Below are 26,019 nucleotides of genomic sequence, written 5' to 3'. Positions count from 1 at the left end.
TGCTATTATAATCACAATGGTTTTTCCTATTTCTTAATCGTACGAGATCATTAATATGAAGTATCGTTGATATTTCATATTCGCAAACATTATCCAAATTTTTCTAAATTCTCAATTATAAAATTAATAAAAGTTGAAATTAAATTTAAAAACTGTCTATCATGATACTTTATTTTAATCTCTTTTGAAATAAAAAAGAAATTAATTAATTACCGTTTAATGTATTATAGAGCTTTCCGTTGTCATTTGATTTTATTTTAATTTAGTGAATTTTATAGATGTGCCTGAAAAAATTGAAATTCAATACACTTCTCATTGTTTTCGATAAAAATCTACAACTCACTCATGCGTATTCGTAACTGCTGAAATAATTAATATATTTACTTCGCAAAACTTTCTTCTCTCATAGCAATGAGCAACCGTTAAGATATAATAGCTTTTTGACTCTTTGAAAACAAATCTGTATTTACAAACATAAAGAATGTATTTTCTTCACAAAAGTTCGAATGAATATTAGAAAATATTAGATAACAAAATTATAATAACTAGTATTTACAGGAAATACAGTGAAATATGTATATTACTTGTAATTCAAGAAACTTAAAACTCTCTTGCTCGAAATCAAAACTTTTTTTTTTATTTCAAATAACACTATAATTTTATGAATATTGTCTTTATAGATGATTTTTCGTTAGCGCATGGGAAGTCCTCTAACTCCTCAATAATAATATCAACTTCTTAATAGCTTTATCTTGATACTCGCGAATTAGTATTTTATACTATAACGTATTCTATTGTAATTTATTCCTGATATTTAATAACTTAACGTACATAAAGGCTACAGAATCAAGTGTCGAAGGTTTTCATATACTGGAATCATTGTATAATTTTATATCATTTTAAATTTTAAATCATTGTCATTGTGGACTTGACGATGTAAAACATTATTTACCCTTGCATAAAGCTTCATCGTAAAAATAAAAGGAAAAGCAACAAAAAAAGAAAAAAAAACAAAAATAAATAAATAATACAAGACGTAAGGTGGTTTTATAGTAAAATTCCGGGCCATTATAAGTTTTACATCAGACCGAGCTCGTCTAATTATAATGGCCAAAGAATATTGACCCCGGGCAAATAAAAGTAAAAGCCTCGTAAAATTGATTAAAGCAAAGCAGGCTGATTAAAAGCAAAATTCAAGCTCACCACATAATAAAGGAGATAGAATGTCGCCAAGTCCGCCCGACTCTCACAATCAGTCTGACGCAGCAGCGCTTAGCTTAGTTTACGGGCACATAGCAGATAGCGAACCCTTGGCCAACACATACACGCTCATACACCAAACTCACGAAAAAAGAAATAAATCCGAGCAAGTGCGTATCGGTTTACTTAAGAGAGAAACGTGCCTCTTCGCAAAGGAGCTCCACCGGATGCTGCACATTTTTATTCAACGAAAAATTAAAAATGCCGCTGTTCGACATCTTTCCAAGGGAAGAGGATGGCTTCATGATTGTTTTATGATTTCTTAGCGATATTTATTTCGTCGAGATAAAAGATAAATATGAAAAATGATTGGCTGAGAGAGAGAGAGAGAGAGACAGAGAGAGAGAGAGAGAGATGAGAGAGATTCGCAAGTGTAAAGTTAATTTTATAATGTACATTTTGAACATTATATATAATGCGCATAATGCAAATTTTATAACATACGCAAAAAATTTATTGCACCTTACCTATAAGGCATAGAATATATGTAGTAATATATTAGTAATATATTAGTCCACTAGTTTTTGACGAAATTAATTTGAATCTAGTGATTCTGTTTTCTCTGCAAATATTCACACTACCATGTATATACACGCATTAATTATTCTTGCATCTGCTAAGTAAATTTTACTTACTAAGTATTTAAATCTACATAAGTTATTTATGAAGAAACTTATTAACCATTGTGCATAAAATCCGTATGAGGCAAACTGTATTGAAATTTAAATTATTTCATTTACTATGCAACAATTGAAGTTTTCAACTTTGAAATTTATAAAACAGATTATCGTTTGTTTGCCTACGAACAGAAGAGAACTATATATATAAAAATATCTATTTTATCATTAAAATAAATGTAATATTTTGTAGAAATCAAAGCTATGAGTTGTAAAGATATATTTCACTATTTATCATGAAATTTTTTATATTTATCATGAAATGATATTTCAATCCATAATTAAACACAAAGAAAATACGACAATTATACATCTACATGGTGAAAGAAAATTATACAGATTATTGAATGAAATATATTTGAAAAAATAATGCTCATAAAAAATAATGTATAAAACATTTATAAAGAAAAACAATAAATATCAAAGCATATGTGAAAAATTATTAATTACGATATTAATTAAGAAGTCAGTTTATCGTTAATTATCGTTTCTCTTAGTTGTCGATTGAATTATCTTTTTTATAATTATTTATTAATAATAAAAAAAAAAGAATTTGTTTATAACTTATGTACAGACATAGTTTCATAAATTCGTGTCTAATTAGTCTAAAGTAGCGATCAATGTTATAAACAATGGCATACTTCAGATTTTATGGGCATGAGGTAGGTAAGAAACCCTTACATAGTTACTGAATGTTTGTTCTTAAAAGCATCTGCAAAAAAACACTATTTTTGTTTTAAGATATACTTTACAAGAATATATATCAAAATCCAAATTAACTATATCACGTGTCCATTTTACACATGTATACAGATTTCGGACAGTCACTTATTTGTACAGAACATGTGTCACCGAATGAAAACAAGAGCACTTCATTGTAAAACTACTCTATAAAGCGAAAAACGCCACGGGGTTTAAAAGTTGAGTGCTACAAAGCCATGCGCATGTTTTTGAAATACGTAAACCCAGAGGAAAACAACAAATACCGAAATACGTTCGAATTTTACCCTCTGAAGTATATCCATATATACTCAACACATAGATATTGCACGGAGATTAAAAGCAGGCTAAAGTCTAAAAGCTTCGGACTTATGATATTTTGTTGATTATTATACTATAACGCTATAAAAATTCTTTACATTAACAAAATAAGAATAATAGTTAGTTATCTTGAATATTTAGGAGAAATTTGAAATTTCAGAGTCATACTTATTTGACGGCATTCTTATCTTATTTGTGCCACGATTATAAACTATTTCATTAATTAAACTCATTATTAATTACATAAATAAAAACGTTAAAAATAATGCTTAAATATAAACATCGAATACAAATATCTTTTTTAATAATATTAAAAAAAAAAAAAAAAAAAAAAAAAAAAAAAATAAAATTAACTCTGATATTTATATAATTATTTAATTATATATATATATATATATATTATATAAATAATAAGATTTATTAAATGATTGGAAATCAGAATGATTTTTTCTTGAAAATTGATAAGCAAATGAAAATTAAAAAACAAATAATTAAAAAATAATAAATTAAATATTAATCTTCGATATATAATTATTTTTCGTAAATTTCCTAAATTTCTGAAAATTGTAAAAAATATTTTTCTTTTCAATTGTTTTATCTTATGGGTCCATTGTCATATAGTTTATAAAACTTAAAACTTTGCAATAAAAAATGAATCTTTATAAATAAATATTTATAAGGTATTTAAAGAAAAACAGAAAAAACTTTGATCATTGAAATTCTATTAAAAGATGTTAAGTGCTTCTCTAATTTTAATAAATTAGTGTAAACACTTGAGATTCTTATATTAGTATTAAAAATAATAAATGGAGCTTAAAACAACATTTGATGCCTACAATTTTCCTCTAAGTGAATCATTACTCGCTTTGCTAAAATTAAAATTCTTATTTTTTTTACTTCAAATCTGACAATTAAGGTATTTAAGTAAATTATTCGCACAGATTCTCTTGATAAACGAATGTAAAAATAAGCTTTAAACAATCAATACGTAGTAAATTGGTGACTATTAACAAGTCAAATACATAAATCTGCAACATCATCTTACATCTTCGCGTATAATCTCTAGTATATTGTGAATATTAATAGGGAAACTTCAAAGTTCATCTCAATGATAAATTACGTGGCACACAAAATTGATAAAATAACTCAAAGTCGCAGGCTGTTCAGTTTCTATTCCTAATAGCGAATAAAGAAAAAGTCGAAAAATATCTCTTTGTCGTACTCTCATGCTTGGATAATACGCCCGGAGGTCTTGAGAGTGACCGGCTATTCTTTGCGAGAGCAATTGTGCCGATGAACAATATTAAGGGAACATGAAGTGACAACGCAAAGAAAATATATATTGAGTTGCATAGCGTTTAATTGAAAATCGATCGTAAATAGTAAATACACGCCAATTAAATTACATTTCCTCGTAGTGTATTTACTAAATATTACTATAGTTCATCTAATCTTTTAATTTTTAATTAACCAGAAAGGTTCTGAAGTTTGAAAGTTTATTACCTTCTCAATACGATAATGCCTTTTTACTTTATTCGTATTAATTCTCTTCAGCTTTCTTATTTAAACGATTTTTCTTTTATTTCTACGCTTTTCTGAACTGATCCGTCCGTATACTTTTATGTCTTTTTCAAATTGTTTATATAAATTAATGGCAATCCCTATAATAAAATAACTAAATTTTAGATAATATCTAAAATTAACACACTTTATACTTGTATAATATTTTCTCACATCTTCTTATACATAAATTATAAACAATAAGCTCAATTCTACTCTGGCGTATCTCAATAAAACACCTCACCTGAAATTAAAAGATTTTCTTCTTTTAACTGTTATGTTATTGTTAATAAGCACTTAGTCACTAATTTCCATTCAATTATTGCAATTAAATCAAACATTATTCTGTATCTGTTAATCTTGGAACATAAAAATAACTCATTTTAACATTTAATATTAGTAATTCGCATAGAATTATGTGTGCCTAATAACTGAAAAGTATGAAATATTCTTTAATTCCTCATAAGATAAATCATATCATAATAAAATATTAGTTTTAGATATTTACAATCTGCATAGTCATCGAGAAACTAAATAGAATTGTATTTGATAAATGGAAATAAACATAATAATGATTAATATCGCTTTATGAATTATATTAAATAATTATTTGCTAAATTGATTTAATATATCGAACAATATTATCGTTCCATTAATTTTCAAATATTAATATTATTAAGAAGGTATAGTTAATGAATAAATTTTGATAGAATAATAATTTTAATTCCTAAAACATCTATAAATGTCTAATGAACAAAAATATTATTAACTTTATCCAGAAATGTGTATAAGCTTATTACTTATATGAATAATATTTAAAATTAGAAGTAGCTTAATCTTATTTCACATTCTATAAACTAATTCTTGATATTACGTAAATCTTGATTTATTTGCATTTAATTCCAATAACTACGCAAGCTTACTAAAATGTATAATTGGATAAATTTTTGTTTCGAGTGGGAAGTTTAGTTATACTCCAGGGATCCAGTTTTATTAAAATATTATAAGTTAATATTACAATTTAAAATACATTTTGCATCAGTGTATGAAAATAGTAAACAATAAAAGCATAATCTTTGTATTTCCATTAGCAGAAATCCAAAGCTTAATCTGTAGATAATAAATGAAAATTAATATTATTTTAGTTTATCGTTTTGATTGATTTTTAATTATTTTTTATATTATTCGATACTTTTTAATACTGTAAGACAACACTGTTAATTTTTTTCTTCTAAAATTATAAATATTAAATAATTATTTCTCTTGTTTTTTAGGTTAGAATACATTATACGACACTTCCATCTCACTAAAGTTCAATAACTTATAAAGTAAATTACATTTAGAAGGTTACGAAACCATTCATAATCCATCAACGATCAAATTCAGAAAAGATCCGAAATATCCTTGTTTTTCAGTACAATGGCAGCAATTGAAGTAAAAGAAAATTAAATGTATTTGAAGATTCTTATCTGATTTATGAATTTGAAATTTTTCAAAAATTTTACTATTTTTTGACGCCGACAACGAGAGTTTAATACATTTACAAGTTTTTGCAGTGCTCAAACTTCCGTGTATAATAAATATTTTAATGCGTACCTTTTATCGGTTATTGCTTTTTTACGAACACTGTAAGGCATACATGAATCGTCGGAATTTTAAACGCTAAATATTTTCGTATACGTAAAATCGTGCTTATTTAGTTTGACATTAATGTCTCGATGAATTTAGTAGTGCATTTTTATTGAATTTCGCCTTAACGAGCAGTTTCTCGTTAACTTTTATTGTTATTGCAAGAGCTTCACTTACAGAATATATTGTCATCTCTCTTTTCATCCATTCAATATATATTACAATAGTACTAGTCGCTTCTTATGAAAAAGCAAAATTCTTCCCGATTTTATCAATGATCCTAAAAAGCAAGTTGCAACCTACCAATTACGGATAAGCCGGATAAGGTGTTACAACTAATTCTAGTGGCTGTTGGATCAACTAGACGTCGTGGCAAAAGCATTTTGTACACATACCGACGAAAAGGCGGCTCCAAGTGTCCACGCAAAAGATTAAAGCTTGTGGGAGGCAAGGAGCTGCCTCAGTAGCTATCGCGAGTTTGTCGAACGCGAGATGACCTTGAAAGATTTCCCCGACGACCTAGTGACGCCTACGTTCCCGAACGAGGTCCCGCTGTCCGGGTTAACACAACCAGAACATCTTGTACGGAAAACCATCCTTCTCCTCGTTATATCAGAGTTAAGAATATAATTGTCGTTCATCCCACTAAGCGTAAGGACAACGTGAAAAGTTTCCACTGCGACAGACAACCCAGCAAAGCATCGAACAAAAGTTAATTTAAATAAGTTATTCCAGATTCTCTTGACATGTATAATAAGAAGTAGTTATTGTTTTATCGGCACGTATATCGATTCGACACTTCACCATTATCTCATCCTCATTGTTTTACAATGAACATGATAAAAGCACAAATCACGTCCCCAAGAGTCCTGACCACCGATGACGAGCCAATCCGAAGATTTTGCGATAAAACGATCGCCTCATGATCATTAGCATTACGATATAATTCTATAAATACATATAATATATATTATATATATATATATATATATATATATATATATATATTTCAGAATTTATATTATATTCAAGAAAAAATTTAAAAAAAAAAAAAAAAAAAAAAAAAAAAAAAAAAAAAAAAAAAAAAAAAAAAAAAAAAAAAAAAAAAAAAAAAAAAAGAAGAGAAAGATAAAAAGAATATTTCTATCTCCGATCGATTGTTATTAGTAATAAGTTGTAGCCTACCCTATCTGTATTTAAGTTGACGAGTAATACATTTTAAAGCCAATAAACATGCTATTGTTTAAGTAATATTAAAAATAATTTTGCTATTAATTTTCTGTCACTTGATCCTAGAAATAAATAAGTAAAATTAATGACATAAAGTTAAATTAAAAATAAAACAATGATAGTTTTCAAACAGTTAAATTGCACGAATATTATTGCCATTAATACTATTATATTAAACCATCGATCTGGATTAAAGTATGTATGTATGTATATATATATATATATATATATCATATTTTATTAGCAATACTCGAATTCATAAGCTCCACAGATTTCTTTACAATATACACATAGAATTGAAAGGTTATTCATTAATTTCAATAAAATTGCAGTGCTAAACTCTTTATGGAAATTAGAAAAGGTAAACATTTTCGAATAAATTCATGTGCGCATCAATAATATAATTATACGATTAACGTATCCCATCCATACTGTGTTCGAAAACTACTATTTCGTAAAAAAAAAAAAAAAAGATTCATTATTAAGTGACATCGATATGGATAGCTCAAGAAACTTGAGACTGCAGTTGCATTTCTCAAAACTGGAGAAAACAATATCCCGAGGCTTAATCTCGCGGGGAAATAATTAAAACATTCATAAAAATCCAGGAACTTTATCCTTTGAATTGAAGCATGTCCGTGTTAATATTGCAATAATTGGATAAGTTTGCTTTAAAACGCTCTCTTGCACTAATATATTTTGATAATGTGTCCCCTGGTGTCACGAGGTGCGGTAAAATTGGTAATAATACTCGCCGGGTTTCATTAGGCACATTAAGCACCAAGGCAACTCCAGGGGATTCCCCGAGCATCCTATCTCTCTTAATGACACCGCTTCTATTTACAGCATATTTTATCTATTTTTTAAACGGATAAAAATTTCATAGCAAACAATGCCAAATACTGATAGTTGAATATAATTGTTTACAGATTCTACTTTTTTTTTTTATCAATAAACAATTAAGTGCTATGAATTACAGAAATTGTGTGTGACAAAAACGTGTGATTGTCAATATCATATTCGTTCGTGGAAAATTCAATTCATAAAATTTTAAAATTATATGTCCTTTTAATAGATTAATTCACCATTCAACAAAGATTGGAGTTAATATTCTCATGAATGCTTTAGGTGGCAGTAGAAAGTTTGAAATTTTTTTTTACAGATTTTCATTAAATAATTTATGAACTACCACTAAAATATTTATTAAAATTTCTCCAAAATAATCTAGTAGTTTTAAGTAAAAAGAATATTTCTATCCCCGAGGTAAGAGAAATTATGATTATCTTACGTAAAAATATCGGTGTAGCAATAAAAAAAAAAAAAAAAAAAAAAAAAAAAAAAAAAAAAAAAAAAAATTAATTTATAATGCAATCAATAAATAATTTGCCCGTAAAAATATAAACCTTACTTTTTCGTATATTTATAAAACAAGTACAAAAACATTAATATTACAATAAATTAGAGATGATATATTTAATATTAATAATAATAATAATTGTTATTATTATTATGAAATATTGATGTGTTTACGGAGGTGAATGTGTATGTAACGTGCAGTGATGAAGTTGAAATTTTATATTATAAATTTAAATTTCATTCTATTTATAAAATGAGAGAAAATTATAGATGGAAGCCGTTCTTACGGCTTTAATCAATAATCGTCATATTTTTATAGACAATTCACTTTCCTTATCTTCAACGTCTAATGGAAATTTTATACTATATTTTCAATATCCTGATCCACGAAAGTGTTATATACAATTTTCCTCGATTTTCCTTTCGCTCTGTATCTCGCTCCTACTTCTCAATATTTTCTCACTGAGGAAAATTTCGTTAAGCCCGCTTAATATATACCTACTGTGCATTACTTTGTACGTAGCGGAGTGTCGATAAATAGACCGCCTTACTCACGGTCACGTCTAGTTTCTCAAACTCAATGAATATATCACACGATTCAAATAAAAATCCAAATTCATTAACGATTCAAAGACTGAAATATTGCAAAAAATTTTTAATACACGACTTTATTAATAGGTTCAATTAACAAATATTTAGACACTCTATATTTTAATAATTTTAGTCGAATTAGATTATTAAATCGATAAGCTATTATATTTGGAGGGATAAAAATAAGAAATGATAAGCAAATAAAAATAATAATACATATTATATTTACGTAGTTCAAAATAAATGGATATATACATTTGGTATGGAACAAACAATTTTTTACCATTGATTAATAGATTTGTTAATTTCGTCTCTTATAATATATACATAAACTTGGAATTTTTAAAACTTTTATGTTATAACGTCTTCATCATCTAATCGATTGAGGTAACTTTCATTGCATAAAATCATTAATCAAACAAATTAATTAATTACAAATTTTATAATATTTGGTAATGATCGGGACTTTGAAATATCATAACACGATTTATTGATAATATAAAATGAGAATTCTTTTAATGTTTGCATCTTGTGTAACACTAATTTTATAACACAGATTTATTGTAAACTTTGTGTTAGAAAAAATAACTGTCTTAACCAACTGAAATATTATAATAAATCATAATATGTTGTCTTTGTAAACTTTTTGAATTATCAGGATCATTAAAATTGAAGAAAATATAACGCCGTAAAGTTCTTGTAACGTCACATAGTTGCTACAATTTCTTTTGAAGTTGTCACGGAGTAATAAAGAAACTTTTACAGCTTATAACTTTTATAGATCAACGTTTTTGAAAAATTTCAAAGAGTAATTATGAATCATTTAAATTTTTTAATGAGCTTATAAATATAGTTAAAAAAGAACTTAATTTTTGATTTTTGAATCGGAATAAAAATTTTTAATACGAAATTAAATTCAAATTACATTGTGTATATTATATAATACAATAACAGTATTACGTTTTACAAATTATGTTTTACATGAATCCACGTCAAATAACTATCTAATTGGTTAATATATGACGAACAAAATTCCGTGTACAGACAAATTAATATGATGTATCAAACAAATATTATTTATATTACTAAATAGATTACTTAAAAACTGTTATATAATGAAAACTTAATGTATAATGTGTAAAATTCAAATTTAATTTTATATAAATAATTACGGAATTTAAATATTTATAATACAACTTTTATATTTGCTTCGCAATAATTATGTAAACAATATATTTATAATGTGAAAATATATAATTATACTTTATTTCAGGAAATTTATTATACTAACATAATTCTAAAAGCATGAAAATTAATTCCACCTAGAACGAATACAAGAATATTATGTCGAGTATTGTATAATTCGATTCAAAACTTTTATAATTCAAAGAAAAAAATTGTCGTCGAATAAAAGTTCATGATACGATTAATGTTTCTCATGTGTTTATTTTTTATAATTGCTAACTACATACTTGTGCCACTCAGCCGTATATGTTAAAAATTATTAAAACAATTATGTGCCCAGATTTACCTGCAAAACTATCTATTTGTCTGTGTATAAACAAACTATTATACATTACACATCTAATATCTTTGCATAAACAATATCCATCACTTTCTAAACGTCATACATGTAAATACAAACATGTTCATATATTCATGCAGTTAACTAAAAAAAGTGAAAATGATAAGATACATTTGCAAAAAATGAAATCCTACTATGAAATCCTCTTCATCACAACAATTTTCACGACTTCGTTTTCATTGGTGTGAATAAATACCTTAATTTCGTGTCGCCCAGTTAGAAAAAATTTGGATTCATATAGGAGAAAATTAAAGAATAGAGAGGCAACAAATCTTTAATATTTACTTCGTAAGTGAAATATATTAAGCTAACGCGCAATTATATATAGAATTAATATTAATGAAAACAACAAATGATAATGTGATATAAATAATGATTCAAAATTATTAAACTTTAAAGGAATATTTGTTTTTTAATTAATAAAGAACGAAAATACCTTCATAATGATGACTAGTAAGGAACAGCAATATAGCAAATAAGTAAAATTTCTTATTATCTAAAAAAAAAATAAATAAATAAATAAATAATAAATAAAACAAATATAAAACAATAAAGACAATCGCAAATCTAATCTATTTTATTCTGTTGAAGTTAATGATTAATATCAGCATAACAATAATTCTAAATAATATCAAATAAATAAAAAATTCAATATAAAATTTTTACGTTTGGTCCAGGAATAACCTAAACTTAAAAACTATGAATATGTAAAATGTACCTTATATACTAATTGATATCAACGTTAATTTTTTAATCTTTAATATATAAAATATTTTTCACGAATTTATTAATAGATAAAGTTTTTGTTTGTATAAATACTTATCATATAATTAAAAATCCGTAATTCGTAGATTTTCCTAAAATATATTATTTTTTAATTTACTGCATTTAAAAGAATAATTCATCATCAATAATATTACTTACTTATTTAGACATAAAGGTCGGTTTTTTTTTTTTTTTAATAAATATAATTATTTACTCTTTTTAACACAATTTAAATCTATGTTTACAGAAATATTTTATATATATTTATAAATTTATTATAAAATTCTATGTGTGAGATAATATATACTTCAAACAATAAACATTTTTATTAATTTACTAATATTTCAAATATCGCTTCTTTAATGGCAAATTGTTAAAAAAAAAAATATATTTATTAATATACAAGCATGAAATTTTAAATTAATGATAACGTAAAAATTGATAACGAAAATATGGAAATTGTTGTGCAAGAAGCTTGGCAGAGGAGATCATAAATAGCACTTTCATACATAATGTATCAACAACTATATAATATCATTCCATAAATACCAAATATCTCACATAAGAACTTTTGCTTCATATCTAAATAATACTGCAATCCAAAAATAAATACTACACGCGAGAAAAAAACACTGAATTTAAATATTTATTAATAAAACTTTAAATCGTTAGTAGTAGCCCTAAAAGTAGATGAAAGTATGCAGTGAAATAAAGCTCCTAAGAAATTCAAGAATATCTATAGATTGTGTATCATTATTATTATTATTATTATCATTATTATTATTATTATCATCATTATTATTATTATTATTATTATTATTATTATTATTATTATTATTATTATTATTATTATTATTATTTCGCCGATATAATAGAATAAATATTGAATACTTTTATCAAAAGACTTCATAATGAAAAACTGTAATGGACTATTAAACTAAATATTTCAGCTGCATCGTTGCCACAGTCTGTTTTTTTTTTGTTTGTTTGTTTGTTTTTTTTTTTTTTTTTTTTTTTTTTTTTTTTTTTTTTTTTTTTTTTTTTTTTGAGGGAAAAAATAGAATCTAGAGTAAACGAAACGCAAATTCGCAACAAAAAGAAATTTTTAATCTCAGTGTAGCTCACATAAAATACGCTCACCGTAAATGAACCCAATAAGAGGAACGTGTTTTCTACGCCGCAATACAGATAAACTTGGAAGAACAGTCGACGGCAGCGAAACAAAAAGCAAACGAACGTCGCGCGTCTCTAGAAAAAACAACTTCGTGTTAGCTCTGTGTGCCCAAGATAAACTATATCACAAAAGTTGCTTACTATCAGATACTCAGGATTAATTAAAGGCAATTCTTTATTAATGATTAAATTCAATTTTTAGTCTTTATACTTGTACGTGATCATTAGTTTCAAAATTCATCCATAGAATGGGCAATCTAATTATTGTAACTTTTTGCAGTTACTCAGTATTTGAAACTGAATTTTGTCCTTTTTAAATAAAACCTTTTTAAAACTTTATATAATTGAATTCTAATATCTTGTTGATCTAGATTTTTATTTATAATTCTATGCTTAAGTCATAAACCTTATTTATCTTTATTAAAACTCTACCTCTGAAGTTGAAAAAAAAGGACTTAGGGCTTGGCGATTAATTAAGAAATCAAAGGAATTTTATTGTCTTCTACATAAAGAATATAATAGGGTCTGCCAAATTCAATTTTACTTTTACAAAATATATAATCTTCCTAACATGCTTAATAATTTAATAAAAGTAATTATAACTGTTATAAACAATATTTATATTATTTACAATAATAAAAATGCATTTTTTACTATAAGCTGTTGTCAATATCTATCAAGCAATGTATTGTATTTATCTGTGGCAATTAATGTGTTAAGAATTAATTCAGTATGACTCTTTGAAAATTGAAAAATATTTATAAATATTGTATGATAATAAATTTTATCGTTTATATGCAGATAGAAGTATTATATAAGAAAATTCAAATAAATATCTCGTACGATCGTCATCTTTAATCATCATCATTAATATAATTTCAATTATATTTAAAGGGATAAGTGCCAATTACTTTTATCTCTTATTGAATAACCAATTACGAATTATCCGATCGAAGACATCACTTCCCGTATAAGTAAGCAACAAATATCTTATCCCCTCTCGATAATCTCAGGTGGATGCGCCTTCCCACAGCGACATTTGCTACTAATTATCGAATAATTGGCGCGCGACGTTCCAAGTTCCGCTTTGAAGGTTGAGACATGTTCGATATGCAGGGCGCCCCTGTCATTCTTCGCCCTCTTATTTCTTTCCCAAGAAGCAATGAATACCCGAGCCATTACCACTGGCATTCTACGAAATCAGGCAGACTGGAAAACAAGTTGACCTCGCCGTGGACAAAGTGCCCTCTCAACGCCTCTTACAAGCTCTCCGTAAACGCGGACACACTGACCCTCGCATTGTCCCCTTGACGAGTTTCCACATACCGGATACAGTGAGTATGATTTATATGCAACGTCGTGGAAGGGCTGAGAGAGAGCCCGAGCTCTCGGCCTATACAAATACCTCGGCCCTTCGCTCTTTTTCCTTTACGTCTGTCGATCTTCGATAAGGGCCGTCCTCTCCGTTGTCTCTCATTTTTTTTTTACCTTTGCCATTCTTTCGAGGGACATTTTTGCTTTCTCGGGATGCCCGCGCTATTGACACCCCGGGACTTTAACCTTCGAGCCGGCCGTTGTCTGGATCTTTGCACGTCTCGTGAAAGAAACTGCGAGAAAGTGAAATAGAGAGATGCTGAGTCAGTGCACACAGGTTGATAATAATGACACGTAGCAGTTAAGCCGAAAGCTCTTTCCATTGCTGACGACGTTCAAGGCTACGGGGCATGTCTAATCGACTTTTTAATATTCTTTAGGCTGTGCTCCAGGTATGTTTGTTTGCGTTTCTTTAGGCCTTTTATTTCTATTTATTGCTATAAGATTTGAAGATATCGTGAAAATTGTCATTGAGTGAAAGTCTCGCCGGGAATACAAATTATGTCAATATTTTATTCTACCCGTAGGATAAAATATTTTATTTATCAACGATCGTATCTTCGTTAAAACGACGTCATTCGTTAAGGCTCTCCGTATCGTAAATTTGCAAAGTGAAATATTAAAAGCAATTAATATTAATTTGATTTATAAAATCCAAAAATTTTTGCAATAGTACCTTTTGAAATTTGATTCCAAATGCATGTTTGTAATGTGAACGAATTTGCTTTAGCATCGATAAAGATGAGCAAAGGTGTGAAATAGAGTGAAAATGACGCACTGTCATAACTCAGGCAGAATGTACAGAAAAATATCTTAGACGTGGAAAATATTCATCCTGGAATCCGTACATCATTGCAATTTCACATTGACGAATCAACATACGAGCCGCGTCAACATTAGATACTGTCGCTATCGTTCATTTTGCTTCATTTTTCCCATTCCGTGGCAAATATTGAGAGAGCACTTTTGAGTTATTGCATCGATTCTTGTTTAGCATCAACTATCATCGATGCATTCGTGGATTTTCGAAGAGGGAAAATCTTCCTTTCCGGCATTTTAAGAGAAACGGAAAAACCGCTCAATTCATAAAGACTAGTAGCCCTTTTAAAATATATGAAACCTGATAGATACGAGCGTATAGGCTATTTTTCGCTTAATTTACTGAAAATCACGCGAAATACAGTCGTCTTTTTATAAAATCCTCGAGATTATAAAGATTCGCATTAATATAGAAGACTTGAGAGATTGAAATTAAAATTTTGCATAGTATTAGATTTAAGAACATTTGGAAAAACACTTTTCAATAAAAAAAAAAAAAAAAAGAAAAAAAGAAGAAAAAAGACAAAGAAAAAGAAAAACATTTCTACAAGTTAGTAAGAAATTTACTTCGAATTTAGAATAAAATATTTATATCTCAATTAATATATAGCTTTTAAATAATTTAATAACAAGCTAATCCACTTTGCCATGTCATCTCTGAAACCATCGGAATTTCAGATTATGAATAAATCAATGCTTTGTTCGCTATTTTAATGGAAATGTATTTCAGTAGCTGAAAATTGATCATAAATATAATTAATTAAAACTGAAAATATATATATTCCTGATTAATAAAAATAACTTTCATAGAAACAAGAATTTCTCAAAATACAATGTTGCTAATAAAATAAGTATAATTGATACAACCGTTAACATTTACAATTTAATTGAAAATTTCTATTATTCTCCTTTCTAAATATATTATTATTATTATATAATGAAATGGAAATTACGATTTTATGAAAAGGAATAAGATTATTTTATAATAATATATGTACGTATATGGATGCGCGTGCGTGTTTGCTTGTATTAAATATTAGTAATTTAATAGTTTATATATATTATAAATAACATGACTATAAAATTTGATTATTTTAAACTTTATTATTATAAACTGTTTGTACTTTTTATAGAATATTTGCTATAAAATTTCGAATATTAAAAATATAATTATCTGTATTGTCTATACAGAGTTCAGAAGTAAATAAGAAGTAAATAATAAGACGTGATTTTACAATGAAGAAGATACGGGAGATTAAAATTGTAAAAATAAAAATTATACAGCTTTTGTAATATTTATATAAACTTTCACGGCATATACTTTATGGAATTAGTATTGTAAATAGATTTTTATTTTCAGTAGACACTGTCATTAATATTTAGATAATATTTGAAAGATATGACCAAAAAAAAAAAAAGAAAAAAAATTTATCCAATAATATGTAATTATATAAATACTTAAATTATATATGTTCGTGAAATATCTATTTATAACTTTTCTATTTGCATATCTACTTCTTATCTTATAAAATTTACTCAAATTAAATTAAATTAAATTTAACTTGAAGTGTACAGTAACGAATAAATATTTATTTAAAGCAATTCATTTACTTAAATTTATTTTATATCAAATGTATATAAATTATATAATCAATTTCTCTACTATTTATGTAATCTATAAAAATAAAAATATTATAATTAAATATTTAAAAAAAAATATTTTTAGAAAAATGAAATTTATTTATAAATGTATCTTTATATATTTAAACTTCATAATAAAAGAATGTTCGTAAAATATATTATATTTATTTTATAATCATTATTTATAAGCTTTAATATGGCATTTTAAATGATTTATTACTATTTTTTAAATAATAACGTGAAGTGACATTAAATTTTGATTTCTCAGATTGCCAAAGAAACATTTTTAATTTAAAATTTATTAAATTTATTGAGTTTCATCATATTCATTGAGTATATTTAGTTAAAAAAAAAAATGTACATATATGTTTGCAGCGAGAAAAATTTATGTATTATACACAACACATATAATCTTAATACAGACACCATTTGCGTAATAATTTTTATAATTAATTTTTAATAAATGTTATACTTTTTGATATTCTTTCTAAATTTATATTATTTCGATAACGAATATAAAAAAATTATGGATTATGTGTATATAAAATGACAGATGACGGATAAATTTAATGTAATGTTTTATAGTTGTGGTTACTAATTATAGAAAGTGCATCATTTTATTTATAAGGATATTTATATACTCGTCTACTGAGATAGACTTGAGCAAAAAGCGTTCGATCACATTCATTTTTATTCAAAATACTACCAGACTGCAATTCGATAATTCCTTATGTTAGTAATAGTAAGAAAAAAACACTTAATTCAGCTAGGCAAGCCATTAATTCTTACACAATATAATGGAATTTCAACAGCTTTCTCTATTTTTTCAATTCTGTATCTCATTTGTGACCAATCTATTAAACCGCTTTCTCTCTCGGATACTCTTTCGCTCACTGACTCGCTCACTAGTTACAATGAACTCAATAGGAAAGCAAAGCGCTTAAAGAGAGAGGAGTGCCGAGTAACTCGGGAGGAATTCGCAATGAGTCCGAGCCGTGATTAACCGTCTTTTTAATCGAAACAATTTTGCGCCCCCTTAGTTATGAGGTCGGTCAGACCCGCGCTCTAGACATTTGCGAAACTGGAAGTCGGCCAAGCGAGTCCATACGAGCGACCGAACAACAAGATTCCGGCCATTTGATCTGAACAAAGTAAGAATTCGCATCGCTTCGCTCTTTTCAATTTATGGAGGTCTGCATGGCAATTGCCCGCTATAAGAAAGTCATAATCGCAATTTCGGGGACGTACCCTTTCTTCAAGAACCATCGGTTACTTTCCATTTTTCACCCTCTCGGCTATTTCGATTTTATTTTTGATAATTCCATCTCCTCGCCAAACAATGACGAATATAATAAAATAGGTTGGTTTACTGAAGTATATTCATTTAATTGCCCCGTTGTATCCACGTCCACGTCCACGTCCACGTCCACGCAATGTACAGAAGCTTTAGCCTTTGACTTTTTAAGAGCACTTGGGTGAATAATTTTATCGGTACAATCAATCCCGGTTTTTGGAAAAATTCATAATTTCATAGAATTCACGACGATATCTCCTATTTATATTTGAATTTTGAATTAAATTTGAAATCCAATTTAACACTTAAGGGCCTATTTAATAATCGATACTAGTTTAATTACATTCTTTTATCCGTAATAAAATCAACCTAAATATTTTATTAATAATATTTCATTCCATAATTAAAATACTAACAGCTTCCTTATATAAAGAATAATAATTATTTAGTACGTACTTCTATTCATTAATACATTATAATGATATTATATTCTTATTAACTTAAGTAATCTTTATTAACTTCATAATACCTTATCATCATTTAAAATAAAATTTAATCTTAATCTGATCGAAAATATCTGCATATTCATTATCAAACGTAAACATTTTTATTTGCCATTTTGAAATATCAGAATTTCATTATATCGATTTAATCATATAATAATGACAAAAATTAGCTTACTACAAGTTTCGCGAACAGTAGTACTAACAAGAAAAATGAGGAATAATTCGATTTTAAAAAATATAAAACTGAACGATAAATTTCTATCGATACAAATACACATGTATATTTACAATTTATTACTACGTAAATATTTAAATACCATAAGTCATTGCAACTTTTACAAATTTTAATAGTTTTATTTGTAATACTAACGTAATGTACTTACGAATTTAAATTTATTATCTCACACTACAAATTTTTAAAATCTATAAAAGATAATTAAACGATCACATTTATAACAAAGCTTTCCTTACGATGCAATAAATAATTAATCAGAGCAATTATTCTTATACGAGTTATTAAAAATAGTACATTTAAAATCATTTGTATAATAAAGTCCAGCTAACTATAATTAAATTATTTCTAATTATCAGGCCATTGAAACATATAAATTTGAATTTAATAATCTTAAATCATTATATTACGAATTAACGATATTCCATCTTGAACTACCTGTCAATGATCACATAATAAATACTAAAATTTATAATTGTATTCGTTTCTGTTGTTATACACGAGTCACTGATTTTATCATTTTTATTGAATATTATAAATTATATATTTTACTCGCAAATACATTAAAATACCAGCGATAATGATATAATACAATATCTCGAAACTTGTTACTTAGAGAAAATCATCATACCATGATAGGATTTATTTTCACTGTTAATTATAATATTATTAATCATTTTACCTTTATGTACTATTCTACTTTTTTTTTCAATTTCTACATGGATAATGTAGAAGTAAATCATATAATTATTGACACAGTATTTTATTTACTGCTTCGGAGACATTTCGCGTTACCGCACTATTTATAAAATCTTCGCACAATTCATGAATCATCTCGAACGTCAGAATGGTCAAACATTTAGAAAAAGTTTTTTATTTTAATCGCATGACCTGACATAAACAAGATACAAAGTTGACAATTAATTAGAAAGTTAACGCGTCTATAAAAAATATCCCATATATTAATGTTGGGAATGCATCTCTCCCCACACATTTTGCTAAAAATTCCACGTCGTTTTAACCTCAACGATTTGTATGACCAAAAAAAAAGAAGAAAAAAAAGAAAAAACGCAAACGGTCACTGCTAACAAAAGTTTGCACTCTGCAGACTACGCATTTTATAAATGAATTTAGCCAGCCAAATCAACACTTTATCCTCGTTGTTGAAATCACGAGCGTAAGAGAATTACATAAAAAAAAAAGAATGGAAAAAATTAAAAAGAATAAACATTGGGAAGAATGACTTTTATTTACTGATCTTCAGTTGATTGAGTTATGCTTTTTGATGGTTTACGAACAAATTTCCAATGCTTTTATTAGTATTGAATGAGAGAGATAGATAGAGAGAGAGAGAGAGAGAGAGACAGAGACAGAGACAGAGACAGAGACAGATAGACAGACAAACAAAAGAAAGAATATAAATGTAGATTTTCAAAATTTTGGTCAATATTAGTTGTAAGATGTTTCAGATTTTATACTATGAAAAATACTGTTGTTATTATCAACAATAAAAAAATTTCATGAAAAATAAAACATTTATTTCCTTTAATATTGAACTAATTAAAATTGAATACTAATTAAAAAAAAATATTATGCAAATAAACTAACAATTATTTCATAAGTTTATTTATAAAAAAGAGACCACTACTTTGTTATTCATTATTAATAATATATTTAAATGAAATGTTTTAAAGCACTTTAATTAATTTGAAAAGCTTAATGAACTTTGATGTAATTATTTGAAAGTTAAAAAACTGTTTCAATTCAACAAATTTGATATTCGTATATAAAAAATAATTTTGTGTAAATAACAATAAATATCTCGACAATCGTAATTATTTTAAATAAAAATTATATCGGAAATATATAATCACCCGTTTATTATTTATAAATAAAAGAAAAATAATTTCCTTTCGCCACTTATAAAATAAAGCAACGAATGATTCGTGAACAACAAGAAACATAGAGGCTCGCTGAGTAAATAGAAAAGTAAAGTATGTAAAATGTAAAGAAGCAGAGAGAAGAAAATGGAGAAGAGAAAATAAAGAAGACAAAGATGTAAACAGAAGAAACGAGAGAAAGAGGTCGCGAATACAATGAGATGGCAATTGAGAAAGCCCCGCACTATTTTCGTAGTGGTTACAATCTCGAGGCTTGAGCCATCCGATAAGGCGGGAGGAGGGAAAAACAAACGTAAACGTCCGGATAGTAAGAGAGGTTAATGAGACGAAGAAGGGAAGAAGGAGAAGAAATTCAACCTATTTCCCAGTCATTTTGGGAATAATCAAAAGTAGAAGAGATGTGTCTTCTCTCTCTATATAACATTACATCGGAGAATGCAAAAATTTCGTATCATGACCTTTGCATTTTATGGGTACATCTTTAAAAAACAAAACAAAACCACACAAAATCATTATTGATGTAAGTTTCGTGATATTTCAGGATGCAAATGCAGGGAATATTTCTTAAACTCTGGATAGTGCAAAAACTTTTATTCAATAGACATATTACAAAAAAAGCACTAAATTATATTTAATAAATTTATAATTCTAAAAAACTTAAATAATCTATGTTATTTATAATAAAGTGGTTTATTATTTATTATTTTAATGCACATGTTATTATTGTCTTACACATCATTTATATTTTCAAGATTTATAAATATTATATTAATATATTTTAATTTAATTATATATATTATTAATAATTAGCTATGGAAAATGATAGCTATGCATAATTAGTGATATCATGACAATTATCTTTTCATCACAACGATTTATACATCTTTTAGGAAAAATATACAACTATTCGGCATAATACAACCACACTAAATAGTAAATTAAAATTAAAAAACGTTTCTTACATTCAATCTCTTATTTACTATATTTTTTAATATCTGTGTGTTCAAATATTAATATTTATATTTAAATTTAAACTAAAACATAATGACATAATCCTTTGCTTACTTATATTTTAATTGTAACTAATTATTTAGTTATGTTTAATTAATGAAACAGTTTTGTCTATGAATTATAGAAATTATAGATATTTATAATTATAGTTATTTATAATTAATTTAAAATAATAATATACGTATTGATTGAGCTATTTATGATTGTACTAGTGAAATATCAAGTAACATATAATGGAATAAAGCGAAGAATTTTACGTAGATTAAACAATAAAATATGTACATTTTTCACTATAAATAAATTTATTATATATAAATATATAAATATATAAATAAATCAATATAAATAAATTTAAAATATCAAATAGATTTTAAAAATAATAATAAAGTTTTGAAAATGTTCTCAGGTTCATTAAATTACAAAACATAATTCTATTAAAAGTAGACACCATGACATGGCTAATAATTATAGTTATATTATTGAAAAAAATTAATTTTTAATCAAAAAATTGTTTGAAACTAAAATAATGCATCATTTTTTGGGTCAAGTCACCCAAATTGTTGCAACAAACATTTTTCAGGCTTCATAACAGAGTTGTAAATATCAAATATTTATTTTTTCAAATATAAGTTACAAGACTTTTTATTAAGAAAAATAATATAAACTGAATTATAGCAAATGCTATTTTAAAATTTTAATTCTCTATATGTATGCGTATCTAAAAATTCTGCTTGATGTTTGGTGTGAGCAAAGACAGAAAATGTTGATATTCAAAGAAGCGCGTACGTTGATTTTCTATTCACAAGGTAATCCTAATGTTCTCTACTGCTCAAGAGTTAGAGCGCTTTTCATGTATCAAAATTCCTACAGCATCAGCCATTATTTACATTTTCTCTCTCTCTCTCTCTCTCTCTCTCTATCTATCTATCTATCTATCTATCTATCTATCTCCAAGCCTTTCTTTTAGTTTGTGTATACCACTATCTCAATCTATTAATAGAAGAATAATAATTTTGTCATTAGCTGCAAATATGACGAAAATAATTGTTGTAAGTTAATCACTTGTATTGAGCATTTGTATCTTGTTCAAATTAAATAAAGCAAAAGTTTTTATTTACATTTTTAATACATGTATTATATATTTCAACAATTCGTTGTATTTAATAGCTGCGATTAGGTTGCGATATTATTATATTATCGTTTGGAAAATTGGTTGACAACAGAAAACAGTGAAGTTTATTGCATAATATCATCGATGAAATGAAACTTCCAAGCTCCATTTCTGTCCTGCATATAAATAATATCGTGGACTTTCTTTTTTAAATTCATCTCATATTATAATCGAATTAGGAAATGGAGTATCTCCATTAGGTTACACATGAAATATTATATTATTCCGCATACGTGGAATATATTTTCGCGAAAAAACTAGCAAATATTTATCTAAAATATATACAATAGTGATGATGAGTCAAGTGTTAATTAATTACGTGATAAATTATATATTTCTTGAGAATTAATACATTAAGAATGGATTAAAATAGAAGAAAAAAAGATCTTAAATAAATAGAATTTTGAACAATCAGCTGTTAGAAATAGCAGTTGATAGTAAGCAAACGAAGACAACCAGTGATATATTATGTCGTTGCAACTGCATTTTTTATCTATATCGCCTTATATAATACAATGTAATAGAGAAGAAATGTAAGAAATTTAAATCAAAATGGAAATATATCTACCACTAAAATATATTTAAGTGAATAATAAAGGTGATAAAGGCTTAAGATAGTCATTTGTTAAAATTAAATTGCAAAAATAGTTGATTAATAAAATATAAAAGAACAAAGTATTAACAATTACTTAATCAGAATAAGACAGAAAGACAAAGAACGTTAAAGACTACAACAGTTTGTAAATGAGAAACACACTTTAAATTGTAAAAGCACTTTAAATTTGTTTTAAAAATAGGAAACTTACGTTTATTAATGAACTTAACGTTTTCGTAATTCACATAAAAATAGTACAATATTGCAATATTGCAGCCGAAATGAGTTACAGTTGAGCGCTTATCGCGAACTGAATTTCACTTGTCGCCCGAGAAGCTCAAAGAAACAGGAAACGAGAAACAATAGGCGCTAAAAACCAACGAAGGTACAAAGTGTCCTCGAACGTCATAAACATAAAGGAAATAATAATTGGACAACTTGCATCCCAGATACACATAAGCCTAGCACTACATTAAAATATATTGAAAAATGGCACAAACAGCCAAAACTATCACAATAATAATGACAATCATATACAATATATTACTAATGCACTAATAATATCAAGTCAAGGCTGAGCCTAAAAACGATGCGAATAAATAAAAAAAAAAAAGATAGATAGGAGTGAAAGGATCGATAAAATCATTTGACTTTGTAACCAATTGACTTTAAAAAAAAAAATTTAATTCTAAATGTATGAGGAGTTTATTTATTAAAGAAAAGAATACACAAACATTCGGATTCTAAATAAGCGATCCACGATACTCTACTTTTTCATTAATGGCAGCCCTACCATTATGACCTGAATTTTGAAATCAGGTAACCGTGTTACAGTCACATTCGAGATTTTTTTAATAAATATATAGTTCCAGTGGGAAAGAAAAGTGCTAATTTCTATCTTTGAATAGACGATATAACTTGTATGTACTATATATATATATATATATATATTAATATCATTGACTCGTTTTTCGTCTTTAAATATAATTAGAAAAATTAGACAACCATCATCATTCTAAACTTTCTAAAGAAAGTACTTTACGCCATTCTTATCACAAATATATTGAATTTTTATACGAATAATTCTATAAAGGATTATTGCATTATATTTTGAATAATCACTTTTTTCAGATATATGGTTTAAAAAATTATATTATTGATCAATGGAAAACGTTTTACGAGAGATAAAATCATAAACACTAGAAGTTTTGCATCAATTCTTACAATATTATCATAATCTACGATTTGACTTATATGGTAATGTAAAATACACAAAGGATATCAATTTTATATTACGAAAAATATTTTATTACATTCCCCATATTTTCTTTCATTATGAAAAATAAAAAATCACGAAATTCTATGTTATATATATATATATATATATATATATATATATATATATATATTTGAGAGAAAAGAGAATGTGCGTTTTTCTTATTTAATTGTATGCTTTATTGCATATTAAAATGACTATTAATATTTATAGGATACAGAATTTGCCCCATAATTTATCATTTAGATTTAACGCGTTGATTAAAAATTCTCTTAACATATAAAAATTATCGCGATTACTATTATAATTGGCGTTGTAAGCATTTCGTAAGCGTTGCGTTGCATTTATTTTCCTAATATTCTTATTATAATACAATCAGTCTGATCTCGTAGGCTTATCGTTGAAAGTTTACGTGATTCACATGATCAGTGGCCCACACGTGCTACACATCTATTGATTTTATTAGACATTACGAAATTATAATGACAATTAACTACTGAATAATGATTGTAATTGAATCGGTAAATATGTGAATATTGAGATAAATAATAAGCGGTAAGTATCTGGAAATAATAAATTATAAATTCTGAAATTTATATTAAAAATTGGAATGATATTAAAATATTGATTATCTGATTTTTAACGATATGATGGATTTTTTATACAAAGTTTCTTTTTCCTTAATCGCAGCGACAAAGCCTAAAAATTGTAATGAGTTTAATTTAAATGAAAATCTATTTGGAATAATTTATGGCGTAGAAGTGACGAATAAGCCAGTAATTTTAATTTTAATAGTAACAATACTTATCATTATCTGAAATAGTATGAAAACTATCGCAGCCCGAGTTAGCGTGAAAGGGGTCCATGTTCGTACAAAAGAAAATTCTTAATCAACGCGAATAAATGGCCGATGTGCGAACAATTGCAAAGCAATAGTTAAGCGAAATCATAGCTTAAGTTACGTATCCGCAAGGGATGGGGAAGCAGGTCAGCTAAATGAACGGGCTATTTTGCTTTATTCGCAGATAATCAGCTATGACTCATCCAGAGGTGGCGTATCGGTTGTAACGGAGAAGGGCTACAGCACAACGAGCTTCCTACTCGTACAACAAGCAAAGCCAACGGATTCGGGCAAATATACGTGCAACCCCAGCAACGCCCAGCCCAAGTCTATCACTGTACATGTACTAAACGGTGAGTGGCATCGCGCATGTTTGCACCCTCCCCTTGTCCCGTCGTTCCCTCAATCTATCCGCCACCATTCCCATTTATTTCCCTTCTCCGCTTCTCAACGCGGTGTTACGACCTCTCCCCGTCCCAGTGCCTCGGCAT

General features: G+C 26.7%; 1 protein-coding gene across 4 annotated transcripts in view; it reads left to right on the top strand.

Moving 5' to 3' along the window:
* LOC105367499 (T-lymphocyte activation antigen CD86) overlaps positions 1–26,019 on the top strand; it is a 423,881-nt gene that overhangs the window by 393,862 nt on the left and 4,000 nt on the right. For all 4 annotated transcript variants that reach the window (XM_011506238.1, XM_011506237.1, XM_011506236.1 and 1 more), the window contains exon 5: positions 25,713–25,881. In XM_011506238.1, coding sequence (XP_011504540.1) covers positions 25,713–25,881 — 169 coding nt within the window. The remainder of the gene's footprint in view (positions 1–25,712; positions 25,882–26,019) is intronic.

The sequence above is a fragment of the Ceratosolen solmsi genome, unplaced genomic scaffold (genome assembly GCF_000503995.2).
Source record: "Ceratosolen solmsi marchali unplaced genomic scaffold, CerSol_1.0 scaffold7, whole genome shotgun sequence".
NCBI classification, from domain to species: Eukaryota; Metazoa; Arthropoda; class Insecta; order Hymenoptera; family Agaonidae; genus Ceratosolen; species Ceratosolen solmsi.
Note: the sequence above shows the minus strand (reverse complement) of the source record. Positions and strands in the feature narration are given on the sequence as shown.